The sequence below is a fragment of the Anser anser genome (genome assembly GCF_964211835.1).
Source record: "Anser anser genome assembly, chromosome: 1".
Lineage (NCBI taxonomy): Eukaryota > Metazoa > Chordata > Aves > Anseriformes > Anatidae > Anser > Anser anser.
In genome coordinates, this window is record NC_139720.1 from 128905120 (window position 1) to 128919931 (window position 14812).

At 40.4% G+C, this 14812-nt stretch overlaps 1 protein-coding gene across 7 annotated transcripts in view; it reads left to right on the forward strand.

The window, feature by feature from the left end:
- The window catches only part of SCML2 (Scm polycomb group protein like 2), an 83373-nt gene that overhangs the window by 34122 nt on the left and 34439 nt on the right, over positions 1–14812 (forward strand). For all 7 annotated transcript variants that reach the window (XR_014586733.1, XM_083843980.1, XM_083843984.1 and 4 more), the window contains 2 exons: positions 2325–2413; positions 3781–4024. Coding sequence is in view for 6 of the 7 variants with exons in the window: in XM_083843980.1 (XP_083700106.1) it covers positions 2325–2413; positions 3781–4024 (333 nt within the window). In the remaining variant the exon portion in view is untranslated. The remainder of the gene's footprint in view (positions 1–2324; positions 2414–3780; positions 4025–14812) is intronic.

Below are 14812 nucleotides of genomic sequence, written 5' to 3' on the forward strand. Positions count from 1 at the left end.
TTTTGAGATTGGGGGGGAATATTTTTTTTTTTTGAGAAGTAACTCAGTTTAGCCTCTCTGAAGTTCTTGGTACAAACTTGTAGAACGAGTACAGTCATACCAGTATGAATGAGGGTAGTAATAGAGAAGAGTATGTCTGTTCTTACGTGTATGTGTGGCATTAAAAATACGGCTTTAGTCCAGGATCACAGTGCTTTTTTTTTAAAACGTGTTTCTAAACTAGCCTGATGAATAAAACAACTCTGGGTTATGTATAATGGGGACAATCAATTCATTACAAAGAGAAACTTTCCGTGATCATCAGTAGAAGGATTGATGCCTTTCTCTGGATACTCTTTCTTACTCCTGTTCGGTCAGGCTGCTTGTAGTGCAGCTCCAAATAAGCAGATGTTTCCTTGCATCTAGAAACGCAGGCTTACCTGCCTTCAGAACAATTGTGGTTATTCAGGAAAGAATGCGAGTGCCATTATTTTGTCCCTCCTGTCTTAGATTCTTTCAGAGATAGGCTGAATTCCAGCAATCAAGCATTCTGGCATACCTAGATAAATTTTTGGAAAAGCCTTCTTGGCAGCTTTACAGCATCCTGTTCCTGGGCAAAGCTGGGAGCTAATTGGGTGTATAATTACCTCCTGTTAGACATTTAAGCAACCGATTTTTTTTTGATTTTTTTTCCCTGAGTAGTAGGGAACCTTCTGGATACTAATGTTCTGTTTATCTCATAATCGCAAGTTAAAATAGCCCCCCCTACCTGATTTTTACATAGGTTTAATTATACATGTTACCTAAGGTTTTTGAGAAAATGATTAGTGTAGGAAAGCGTTCTTCCAGCTTCTGTTTTTCAAAGGGGAGCTTTTATGCTATTGAGAGCTTAATGTTCTCAACCAGTTACGATGAAGATAACATTTTGTATGTTTTTTACCAGGACAACTTACAGGCCAAGTGAAGTTAATTGAAACTATTGTTTAGTTGTAGTTCCTCTGTCTTTGTGTATGTATCTTTTCTGTGCTAGCTGGTTAGGAATACTGCATTTCAGTAATCACACGTGTTTAGATTGCATAAAGACTCTGGTATCAAACCAGGAGCGATAATCAGCTCAGCAGTCGTCAAATTACGAGGCTATTTCTCAAGTGTGAGCTTTGTATTAATTTAGGTGTTGCATAGGTAGTTCCAACATGTAAACTGTTTATGCAACTGAAAATAGCTTAAAGCTGCAAGTTCAAGAACTGTTAAACCATATAATCCATGCAGTCCAATTTTAGATGATGTAATGATTTAACTGATGAAGAATTCAAATACATTCCACCTTTCTAGGGACAATTTTTCCAACAGAATCTTCAAGATTTGGTTGTGAGGAAGCTCATCAGTTCCTGGAAGATTTTGGTAATGTTTGCTTTGTGGAGAAATGTCCAGTTCTCACTATTACATCAATTTTCCTGTAAAAATGTGCCAGATATGCAGGATACTAAAGATGTAGAAAAACCGTCCACTGCGTTTGTTACCTTACTCATTACTTTGAAGCATTCATTTGGAAAACACAGAAAGCAACGGGGATATTTTTCGTTTTGTTTCTTTAATCAGAAAGTAGATTTTGAGGGAAGGTTCTCAGGAACGAGAGTGTTTTCAGCTAAACCTTTGTTCTCCTTCAATAAGGTAGTTCAGCTGAACAAATTTGATTACTGTTTGTGCTTTTTATTCACTTGTTTAATGAAGGATATTGAAGTAGAAATATCTTCCAGTTTGTTTTTCAATATGATACATGCTTTTATTAAAGTCATTATATGTTTGTTCTTCCCTGTTATGTGTTCTTTGTTGAAGAATTTCTATTTATTTATTTTGGGGGTGGAAGAGGAGAAACTTAAGCGGTATTTTTCTTGTCTGTGGTCTGGTGAAAGAATTAAAACAGCTTCAAAAATTAGAGTGTCTCTCTTCAGTAAATGAGAGAAGCTGGAGCTGAGGAAGTTGAGAGTGAGAAGTGGCCCTGAAAAGTAAGCCAGGTATATTTCTGTACCGAGGAGGTTCCACTGAGCCTGGGACTATGTGGGATGACCTGGTAATCTCCTGTGCTAGAACGTGCATGTTGGTAGGTCTTACACATTTAATTGTAAAGTCACAAATTAACAAGTGCTGAAAATGGCAATGTGTTGCGCAGCTTTCTGCACCAACACCTGCCCTGTCTGTTCCTTCTTGATTACTTTCATTCTGGCCAAGTCTGAAACACAGGGAATGAGGCATTAATAAAGCCAATTTTATATCCTTTTCTTCCCATTGTATTTTACAAACTGAAGGTAGGGATATTATATATGAGTAATTTATTTGTTACTTAGGATTCCAGATGAATGCATCTTCTTGGCCGATGTTTCTCTTAAGAACTCTAAATGGAGCTGAAATGGCACCCGCAGCGTTCTTCAAGAAGGTAAGAGGAAAAGGGCCGCTGGTAAGCAAGTTTCCATCAATTGGTGCATGGTTGCATTTATTTAGTGGGGATGCCAAAATAGTGCCTGTTGTATGCAGCACAGGAAGGCCAGAATATTATTTAAAACTACTTTGAAGTGGATTGGCAAGGTACGAAACCAGACAGGAAGTGATCTGCCCGTTGGATGGCATCTCTTTTCCTGAGCTGAGACTTCTAAAGTATGTTGTGTTGTTCAGAATAATTGTTTTAGCTCGTTTTCTGTGTCATGGATTTAAGATAGGATGCATCGTCTCACATTTCTTAACAGCATCACGTTCACGTAGTGATTGTGCACGGGAGTAAAAAATTTTTTTAGTGGAGAACAAGAACCATCAGAAAAAAGTAGTGCTTAGAAAGGTTCTGTTAAATGTTTTCACTGGGCACGTTACTCATCATTTAAAATGTAATCAGAATGTAGTTGATGGTAGAAAAAACTGCTAGTTCTTGAACATGACTTGAGTAAACTACTGTGGAACATGAAAAATAATTTATGAAAACAATAGTAATATTAAAGTGATTTTGTTGTGATGCTGTCACATTGAATGTCTTCATTTCTGGTACTGAGAATGACATTTAGAAGTATGTCAGTAAATCAAGGAGTTGGTTTCAGGCCTGCAGCCACATTGGTTACACGTTAACTTATTGTAATTTTCGGGGGTGTGATGAATCATACTTCCTGCGCTGGCCTATCAGTATGTCTGAGATCATTTTTGGAGAATGAGGTTCCTAAGGCTGAGGTGGTAATTTGGGTTCCCTTGGGTCACAAGCTCGGCAGTGAGGGTACGCTTTTGCTGGTCACGTTGACTTTAATTCTGTTTCTCTTTTGTCCATTTGGAATTGGTCTAAGGCAGGCTTAGTTAACAGAGGCCTATAAATAATGTCCAGTGCTAATGAATTTTTCATGGACTAATTGAGAGGTGAAGCTTTTACCAGACAGTTATCAGTCCCCAGAAATACCCATTCCCTGCAAACATCCTCTTCCTTATTAGCATGTAATGATTTCATGGTAGTGTCTTTGCTGTCTTGCTGCCGAGGCATAATGTATTGGGTGCAACCTATTGCTTATGTAAATACTTTCAGCACAGCCTTGCTGTCATGGGGAATTTTGCTAATTATCCCAACTGTGTTTGTGGGAATAGAATCTAGATTTTTATAACACAGAAGAGAAAAAGCAAATGTGAAGCATCAGTAAGTTACTTTGTCTATTATAACTTCTTGAGAGTAGTGAGTATAAGAAATAAGAATGTTGAAGAAAAATAGAGGTTTTCTGTTTTTTATTTTTAAGGGGTCATACAAACACAAATATTCTACCAATCTTGTTTCTGTAGGAACCACCGAAACCTGTGACAAACTGCTTTAAAGTTGGAATGAAACTTGAAGCTATAGATAGAAAGAACCCGTACTTGATTTGCCCAGCAACCATTGGAGATGTGAAAGGAGATGAAGTTTTTGTTACATTTGATGGCTGGAGAGGAGCATTTGACTATTGGTGCAGATGTGATTCTCGAGATATTTTCCCAGTTGGATGGTGTAGCTTGACAGGAGATGCATTACAACCACCAGGGAACAATGGTAAGATGACTAATAATATTGCTTAATTGTTTTTCCCCTCAATTACAGCAGAATTTTAAAAACCAGCTGGCTGTATGCAGATAAGACTGGATATTTGATTTGCGAGCAGTTGATGAGGATGAAATATTGTTGAATTTTCTTGATGTATTTTAAAGCTAATAGGATAGTTTCTGGGAAACAGGTTTGTCTGTTTGTAGTAATTCTGGAAACATTTTATTTAATATTCTACTGTTGAAGGGCTTTTGATAATCTTGAATTTTTGTGTGCTTGTGAAAAATCTTGGACCTAAACTAGTTTTGCTGTTTGTATTATAGATAAATGCTCCTGTTTGACGATACCAATATATTCTCTGCAGCAGCACTTTACATTAAGCTAACTGCTAAGAAAATAAAGTAAAATAGTCTTTTAAAGAAAAGAATATCACGGCAACTTTGCTTCTGCGAAGTTGAAGGTTTAAACTATATATTTTGGAGGTTTTTGCCTCATACTCACAAAAATCTGTCTCGAAGCTGCCTATTCTGAATGCTTTATCATCTTTGTACCTTTATGGATATTTGTACTTAATGGTTATGGAGTTCTCTTAAGTAATGGCCACCTCGTTTTATAACCTACAGCCGCCTACCCTAAAAAGTCAGAAATTGAATAAAGAGAAATACCCTGAATGTAATCTCTCTCCTACTCTTGTCACATTTCTGTAATGCAAGGTTTTTCTGCCAAACTATTTGGGCTCCTCTACCGTCGCTCTCTTCCGATTTGAATGAAAGAGAGGTTTTTTAAGAGGGGAGCCATATTTTACTTAAACACTTCAATACTTTTGACCAGAGTGAGCTGTTCTAATGGTGAGCACTTTCATAGCTGGTGCTAGGTGAGGAACAAGCAAACTGGTATCACAGAGCTCCCACAGGAGGTACCAAAGGAATAGAACCAAGAAGGGAAGAAATCAGTCATTCCCCCTGCTTTATCCCTCCCTGTTATTTTTCTCAGTCCCTTGCCAACTGGTCAAGAACCATATGGAAGATCTAGCTGAGATCAGTTCAGAGTCCCTTTCTCAGCTGTTTGATTCCTCTGTGTCCTTGTCCTCACCTGCCTCTCTGTAATACTGTCCGCAGTTACTGGGTCACAGTAACTAATCTAGTTTAGTCCATAGCAGCAGGTTTCAGCGAGGGAGCAATGGTGTGTGGAGCTGTACAGACAGATCCAAGATGTGCAGGTACAAATCTGCAGTGAGAAGGCAGGGGAAAGTGAGTTGAGGACAGCCTACATTCGATCAAAATGATATAGTGGGTCCCAAACTGACTACAGCCTGATGTGTCTGTGTTCCCAATCTGTGAAGTGCACGGCTCAGCTTCTTCAGAAGGTTGACTTTGTCTTGAGAAGTCCTGAATGAGGTGTGTTATTATGGTAAGTTAATTATGTCAACTATGGAGAAATAAAATGGCTTTATAGGAAAGGGGCTGTGTAAATAAGTGATGTAAATTTTTTAGAAGATATTTTTATGACTGTTTAGTTTGCTGACTCCAGTTGTATCTTTTGGAAAGAAGCGTTATGGAATTGTTTAGTCTACTCCAGTTTCAGTGCTGGAAACCCAGCAGTGTTTTGAGATAACATGTACAACATTCTTCTTGACCGATTAGTGTTTGATAGGGATCAAAGCGTTGTATAACAATTAGTTAGTAAATTTGATTAAATATTCCAGTTGTTTGGGTATTAAAATAAACACACTTCCTGAGTGTGTTCAAATTTGGTGGAGGCTGAAATTACCTAGCCATGTAACTTTCTGGATTCTATTCCCTTTTTATGAAAAACAGTGACACTTCAGGCATTGATAAAACCCAAGGCAAGGTTCTTGCAGAAGTTTAGTCAAAACTGGAGAGTTTTAGAGACGTGATAGAAGTGGGGAGCAGGAAGGTGAAGGCTAAGGATTTTGTTGTTTGCAATTCTAAAAGTGTGTCCAAGGTTAACTGCAGTTTTAATAAAACCTTGTGTGGTCCTTTTTTTCCCCATTCAGAGCAGGAAGAGTTTCTTCTTCAAATTTTTCTTCATATGCTTGTTTTTCAGACGTGCATTTGTCAAGTTTATGTAGCTAGATGAAATATTTTTTGCTCTCAGGATAGGTATTTCACTGTTATTTGATTGCTTTTGAGCCATTAAAGTACTGTAATGATAGTCCTTTATTAAAATGTAAATAATAGCTTCAAGGAGAGTGTAATCAAGTCATTTCAATTCAGAAATTTGATAATGTTGTCAGGATTCTTCATTAAGTCACATTAACATTGACTACTCCTGTTATGGAAGAAAGTATGACAGATAATATATTGTAGGAATTCACATGAAATGTTATGGTGTCGTTCTAGCCCAGACTTTTTTCCTGCAGGTTAGTTCAGTATTTCTGTCTTGGATTGCCACAGTAGAGAGTGAAAAAAATTGACTGAGCGTGGCTTAGTTTTCAGAGTTGGTATTATGCGAAATATTCCAGGTTTTTTATAACTACTTTTTTCCTGAAGGCGTTTAAACGTGGTAAATCACTAGTGAAGGACTGAAAACAAAACAAATTTTAGTCACCAAGCAAAAACAATATCCTGTAATCTAAGTATGAAAATGATAAATGATGCTTTAGGTTTCATCCATACCTAAGACAACAATTTCCTGCCACGAGACTTTAGGGTCTGATTTAGCACTTAGCAAGAGAGAAACTGCAGTAAGGGAGATGATCTGAAAATTAGAGAACATTTTATTGCAGCTGTTTACTCTCTTAGCCATTTAGGATGCCCGGAGAGAATGTAGGACCTCTGTCATGGGTTGTTTTTAAGAACAGTTTGAACAGAGCCTTCTTAGATATTGGTGAATTTATTCAAAACAGGATATGTGGTCTCTTCAGCCTTGCATTCTGTAACTCGCATTGGTTTTAGAAAGATAAGCTCAAGAGCTAAGACATGATCAATAGAAGATAAAATGACGAAGGTAGGTACAAACAGTTGTCCAAAACAACTTTCTAATGTTCAGTCCTTAATCTTCTCGCTGATGCTTTGTCTTTGGTCCCTTTCAGCAAATGTGACTTGGTTGGACCTGGCTGGGTGGCAGGGCATGTGCTTAGTGGGATGAAATGTAGTTGTTTAATGTTTATACTAGCAGAAGCTGTACTTAGCTAATTTTGTAGCTGGATTCCTTAGAGATATCTAGGATAGTAGTAATTTACGTAATCTGTGGTTTGAAAGCAGTGCTTGATGTTGGGTTGACCTGCTGGCCCAAGGTTAATATTTTAAGGATGCAGTAGCTTGTTTTCTCTGAGTCTCGTGGGCACTTAAGTGCTTTTACAGATGACTCGTCACACAGGAACATGAGCGTGAACTATGGCTGGTGAAAAAAGTTGGCATGATAATATCTGTGCTGGATGAATGTGAAGGACCTGCTCCAGCAGGCTTTTTCCAACAGTGGCTGAAAGCAGATGTCTGAAGAAAAGCAAAAGCGCGCAGGAGAGAGGTTTGCAGATGTGTTCCTAGTATCTGGCAGTCTACAGCCCAGCACTGCCCAAGCCCCAGAGAATTTATGCTGAGTACCTCCTGGAAGAGTTTGGTTGTTTCTGTTCAATTATGTTTTGGAGACGTGAACTATTATCTCCTAAAGCATCCTGTAGCAGGGAGTTCTGTGGAAGAGGAGATACCTTTTTCCTTGCTGGTAGTTTCATTTTTTGCCCTCTAGTTCTCTTGGACTGAAACAGCTTCCTAGGCTTCCAGTTCTTGTACAGAAAGAGTCAGTAAATAGCCATTCCCTAACAGCTTTCTTCATATCCACCATGGTTTTTCTATTTTCCCACAACTATCTCTATTAGAAACTTGTAAAATCCTGTTCTGTTTCACCTTGTTATGTGATCTAAATTGATCACAGAATTAAATTATTCCACTGATCACCTTTGTTATTCTGTACAGTTTCCATTTGAGCTCTGTTGTTTTTGAGCCTCTGGAACCAGAAGTGTACAAGGTGTCTAAGACTTCGTGGCATTGTTCTGGTTTCTCTTTTGTTTTCTATTCCTCTTATTCATAAATTTGTATTTGGGATCTTGGACTGCTGCTGAGCAATGGATTAATACTGTCGTGGAAATATTTAATTCCAGGATGACCCTTTTGTAATGCTTCATTGGTCACAGAAGCTGGATCATTTTGAATTGCTTGACTCTGAATTTCATCTTTTATTTCCTCACCTGCTGAGCAACTACTCAGTTTGCAATATCTTTCTTTACTGACTCAAATAATTGTTTAACATTTGTTGCCATCTCATGCTTTGTTCTTGTTCTAGATCATAAACGGATCAAATAGCACAAGCTCAAGCAGAGATCTCATCAGGATTTCTCTAGAGTCCTCTTGACTGTGGAAATGTCCATTTATTCCTGGACACTGCTTGGTGTTTTCTAACAATTTCTTTAGAAGGATCATAAGGACCTTCTCTCATATCCACTGTTACTTAAGGGTTCTTAAAGCTTTTTTTGTTGTTGTTCTTTTTTTTTTTTAAAGTCTGCAATGTGAAGTCTTGTCAAATGCAAGTTCACAGACTGCATCTGCTGACTTTCAATCGTCTGCTTGTGTGCTGACTCCTTAAAAAGAAGTTACGATGGGTTTGTGAGCTGTGACGTTTTCTCTACAAAAGCTGTGTTTGGTTCTCCCCCAACACATTGTATTTATCTTTGTGTTCACTGCCTCTGTTCTATGGCTAAAACAATAGTTTTTAGCAACTTGCCCAGTACCCACATCAGGTGTCCTGTCCATGCCTTCCTGGCTGGAGCGTTAGCATCGTTTTAACATTTTAGGTACCTTAAGTCTTTGGATTTGAAGCAATTTTAGGGACAAACTTGCACAGCACCATCAGTAGCTTGGACGTTTCATCTTTCTTCCTTAATAATCCGAAGGGCTTTCTGTCCTGCCAACCCTCTACTGTTTGTTTTGTCTCTGATTTCTGACCTCTGCTACTGGTACTTCATGTCGTGAACTTGTTTGAAATCCCTGTGAAGAGGGGTTCTGATATGGGAACTAACGTGAGCTTCCTTGGAGGGAATATGAATGCAAAGAGAACATTTAATCTTGTTGCTTTAATATTGCTGTCTGTGATGGCTTGTTCTGAAATTTGATCATCTCTTGGGTCCATATAACTTCTGCCTTTGATACGTTTTAAAAAGGCTTTTTAAACTTTGATATCTTTTGGATGTTTTTCTATCAACTCTTTTTCTGGGCGAGACATATTATGCTTTTCTATTTAACTGCTGTACATTTTGATTTTTATTTTACTCAGTTGGATAACAGAGAGCTGTTACTATGCCTAAGAATATTTTTGTATTGCACTGTAACTGCTTGTATCTGAGGCTTATGATTGAAATAGAAGGCAGATGACTGGAGATTGTTGGAGCAATTTTGGTTTGCTGTTTCTGTGAAAATTCGTTTTACTATTTAGTCATTCCATGTAAATGGCAGTTGTTTAGGTAACCCATCTTGTTATTTATAATATAAGCAAAACCTCTTCCATAAAAGAGTGAAGAAAAGAGCAAGTGGGGACAAGCCATGTGGGACATAAGTAGTTTCACCTGCAAAGATTGATTTCACTGCAAAGGTATATCTGTCTTTTAGATGTGAACTGCATCTGGAGAGGGAGCAGTTCTTTTGGATCCCTGATTTCTGCTCCACCACAGTCTTTTGACCTCTGGCAGATCGAGGTGATGCAACAAGTCGTGAAGCAGGAACTGATCTCTGCACTCTGCGGGAAAGAGTCCTGGTGAACAAGAGAAGATGATGCACTAATCTAAATAAAAATAGTGAAACACTGTAGCTTTTATCATTAGACCCCTTCCTTTCCTCCTCTCTTTCCCCCTCCACACTGTGTGTCACCTCATTGCTTTTCTCCCAGTTCCGTGCATTTATTGCCAGAATGATCTTCTTTCACTGTGCTAATCAGCCTGTGATGATGTGGTTTCCTTCTAAAAGCTGTCTGCAGTGATAAGAGTAGGACAGGCCCTAGGGATTAAAATATATCTTGTCTGTTTTATGATTTCTTCGTTAGTTTTACTTAATTTTCAGACATGATCTCAGTACTTTGTACAGATTTTTAAGCTAGCTACCAAAAATGCACTTCTCTGTTGTTGATAATGAAATGATGTCCGAATTACTGTATTTTCAGCAGAGTTGTACGCAAATGTGCAACATCATTGTAAACTTCAGCACTACTCTACAATGTTTGCAGACAAAACAAAAGAAGCATTGAAACTGCTTTAGAGAGAGCTACAGTAATATCTGTGAAAAGTCTGCATTGTTTAAAGTAGCAAAAAAAAATATCTGATAAGCACAGTAAATCTTAAGTTTCGTTAAAGAAAGAAACATGCTGAAATTGTGCAATTCCATCCTGCCAGAGATTTCGTTTTGCTTTCAGTGCAGCCAGCTTCTTTTCATGAACAGGTCACAGTAGTTAGGCACACACAGTAAGCAGATTTATGCTGTCTTCGGAACTGTACATGAAAACTCCTCAGTGCTTCAGGCTAAAATCTGATTTGCCACATTCTCTTACATGTTAAGATTTTTTTATTTGGTATTAATGTTTCTTGGCATCTTGCAGCAAGGTCTGATTGGTGCCACTGCAGGGCAGAAATCGCTTAGGAAGGAGTAAAGGTTTTGCCTTTCCCAAAGCTGTGGCCTTATTTGTAAGCCTGATTTCTTTACTATCTTACCATGCTTATTTAAGGTAATTGTAATTTCCTATTAAACTCGTAAGTGCTCCAAGCACATGTATTTTTGTTTGTTAAATGGAAAATATTTTTTTTATTTGCTCTTAGAATAGAATAGAATAATTCATTTGGAAGGGGCCTTCAGAGACCATTTAATCCATCTGCCTGAGCATGTCAGGGCCAACCTGCGGTTAGGGCACATCACTGAGGGCATTGCCCAAATGCCCCTTGAGCACTGACGGGCACGGGGCAGCACCCAGCTCCCCAGGAAGCCTGTTGCGGTGTGTGACCACCCTCACAGCAAAGAAACGTTTCCTGATGCCCAGCCTGAACTCCCCGGCGCAGCTCTGTGCCGTGCCCGTGCCCTGCCAGCGGGTCCCAGGAGCGGAGGCCGGCGCCTCCCCCTGCGCTTCCCCTCCTCGGGAGGCTGCGGAGAGCAGCGAGGTCGCCTCTGGGCCTCCTCTCCTCCAGGCTGGGCAGCCCAAGTGTCCCCAGCCTCCCCTCACAGCACATGCCTTCCAGCCCTGCCGCCTGCTGTGCTGGCCTCCTCTGGGCGCTTTCAGGGACCTCAGCAGCCCTTTTGTGCTGTGGAGCTCCAGGGGGTCAGCAGCACCTCCCAGTTCACAGTCATCAGCAAACTTGCTGAAGATGCACTGCACTCCTGCATCCAGATAACTGATAAAAATGTCGAACAGGACTGGCCCTAGAACAGAGCCCCGGTGAATGCCACTAGTGCCCAACCACCAGCCAGACATAGCCCCATTCACTGTGGCCCTTCGAGCTCTTCCATTGAGCCGGTTCATCACCCAGCGTAGCGTGTCCCCGTTCATCTCACAGTTGGACATTTTGCTCAGAAGGATGCTGTGATGGACAGGACCAAAGGCCTTACTAAAATCCAGAAGGATTATGTCTGCTGCCTTCCCCTCATCCACCAAGTGGGTGACCTTATCACAGAAGGAGATCAAGTGACCAAGGCAGGACTTTCCCATGGCGAACCCATGTTGACTGTGCCTGATAATAGCTTTGTTCTTTAAGTGCCTTTCTGTGTCCCCCAGGACAACTTTCTGCATGACTTTTCTAGGGACGGAGGTTAGACTAACAGGTCTGTAGTTCCCTGGGCCCTCTCCCATGCCCTTTTTGTAGATGGGTATAACGCTGGCTAGCTTCCAGTCAGCAGAGACCTCTTCAGACTCCCACGACCTTTGCTGAATTGTTGAGAGGGGTCCAGCTGTAGCATCCACTAACTCCTTCAGCACCCTGGGGTGAATCCCATCTCACGCCATGGACTTAAGAACATGGAGCTGATACAACTGTTCCCTTACGGTTTCGGTGACCACAAATGGTAAGTCATTGTTCCCACAGTCATGGTCCTACAACTCTGAGGACCAGGCAGCCCAAGATCTGTTGTTACTGTTAAATGCTGAGGCAAAAAAAAAAAAGGCAAAAAATACCTCTGCCTTTTCCTTACCCTTACTTGTTAGGTGACCATCTGCTTCAAGTGTTGGTCTCGTGTTTTCCTTTGACCTCCTCCTGCTGTTGGTATACTTGAAAAACCCTTTTTTGTTGTCTTAACACCACACTGGCCAGTGTCGACTCAAGTTGAGCTTTGGCTTTTCTTGTTTTCTCCCTGCAGATGTCGACTGCAGCTCTGTGTTCTCCCTCTGAAGCCAAGTCTTGCTTCCAGAGGTCATGTATTGTCTTTCTCTGCCCTACTTCCAAGAGTTCCCTGTTCAGCCAGGCCAGTCTTCTGCCCCGCTTGCTTGTCTTGCAGCACACGTCAAGACCTCTTATTGAGGTCTTCTGGATATTGATGTCATCAGTGGTTGTCTTGTCCAGCTGGTGGATGGGACTGAGTGAATTGTTTCAAAATGCTGTGTTAGTACACGTAAGCTATGTTAAGAATACCAGTGCTCTCGTTCAGATCCTGCACTGAAACCTAACAAGTCATGACAAATCAATAACCGTGCTCTGCATTTCTTTTTTGCTCCCCCTGAAGCTTGTGGCATTTTGTCTCATTTGGGGCCCACCTTTCATCTTGGTGATGCTATCTGGGGAGCAGTAATGACAAAAACTGGGCAGAGTAAGTAATAGCATCAAGAACCAGGATGCCAAAACTTGTACCTGCTGTGCAGAGGTAGGCTTCGCCAGGCTTCCTGTGACAAACTCCTATTAACAAACCTACGGCAGTAAGCTGTTTTGAAAACTTGCTAGTCTTTTCCGCTTCCTTTCCCAGTTTGTCAAAACTATCACAATAAATACTTAATGTATGAAAGAAGGTTAATTTTATAGTTAAAACCCTGGGCTTAAATTAAGAAGTGAATTTCCATTACTTCCACTGTGGAATTCTGACATGGATTTCGGGTAAGTTGCTCAATCTCTTTGCCGCATTTTTTAATTTTTATTTTGTGTCTGGTAGATGAGAGAAAAGCCAGGCTTTTATATTCTCAGAACAGCATTCAGCTTCTTTCTCAGTGGGGACATACCAACAGTACTGCAGTACGAACAGAATAATTTCTGTCTTGACAGAAATGCTGGTTTAAGCACTGAGTTACCGTTTTTGCTGTCCTAATTGGCACGTTCACCTGAGCTAGCAATGCTGTGTTCACAGAGTGCATGGCAAAAAAGGCCCGTGCCTTGCTTCATGCGATCTCACTTCAGCTTTCTTAAGTCTTTTCTGGTAGTTGCTGCTCTGTGACACTAACTGAATGGTAGACTTAAAATGTTTGAATATTACAGAGCGGAAGCTTTTTTTCCTTGGCTTTAGCTAAAGAGGTAGAGTGAAACCATTGCTATGGATTATTTGAGGGAATTTTAATAATTAGAATTGCATGAGAATTCAGGCTTCTGAGCTGTCGTCTGTCCCATCCCCTTCCCAAGTGCTGGAGCTTTTCAGTAGCTTCAGATTTCAGTTGTCTTTAAATATCTGACTTATTCTAGCAAGAGATCTTGGGGATAGTGTTACGGGGTTAAATTTTGCGTTCCTTCATGTGCCATTTGGCCCTCATCTGAAGTCTAATCTTTAATATCCTTCTCGTGTAAATAAGCTCAGTTGACTCCAGTGGATCTGCTTGCACAAATGAAGACCGAATGGTTGTAATGCATCTTTAGGGCGTGGGTTCCAGGACATTTGGGTTGTGCATTTCTCTTAAATGTGCTGGATACAAAGTTCATAGGTGCTGGATTCTCACAAGAGGGATTTTTTGGGGAAAAAAAATGTTTTGAACAAGCAGTCATTAGAAGTATGAAAGCTCTTGGTGTGTTGCATGAACGTAGTCATCTATGGCCTTTGCTAGCTCGATAGAGTAACTAGAACTCGGTGGCCTTTGAAAACTCCCTTTAGTTGCTGACATTACTATGGAAAAGCATGTTTATGTAGGCTGCTCTCCGGTCTCCCGTCGTTGAGGACAGCAGTACAGTTTTTTTGGATCTAAATAAGAGACTTGGGAAAGAATGCCACGCAGCGCATCAAGCTCCTGAAACTTGAGCAGTCGATATTTTTGTAGAAGAGCAGCATGAAACAAATGCTTTATTTTGTTTGTGCAAATGAGAAGGCCATTGTGATGCAAAGCAGTATCCTGAAAAGGCAAATGTGCTTTTTTTTTTTTTTTTTTTCTGTTGTAAATATCCCAGCTAAATACTGCAGTAATTGCAAGCAGAGCTTGGCATTTTTTCTCTCTATTCTTTTCATCGATATATTTTAACAAGTCCTCATGAGACTATTAAAACGTCTTAGTTTTTGGAACATGTGGTCTAGCGGGGATAACTTTGTCTGCAGAGGCAGTGGGTTGGCAGCTAGGTTTTGCATGTCTTTTCATTTCCCTCCAGATTCTCTGACCCAGCGTAACCTTTGGTCTCCCTCTGAAGGCCGGGGTGAAGGAAGTATGAGCAGGTGACTGATGATCACTGTCAATACGGCCTGCAGACAATATGTGAATTACTTTAGCAGTCTCCCGCTGCCCCCCCCCTCCTCCCTTAAATCAACAAATGCAAATAGCTGCCTCCTTATTTGCTGCTATCTCAGGGAGGCTGCCCAGGCAGCGTGGGCTTTGTTGTAGTCCCTGCGTAGTGAAAAAAGCGGCTTCAGCCTT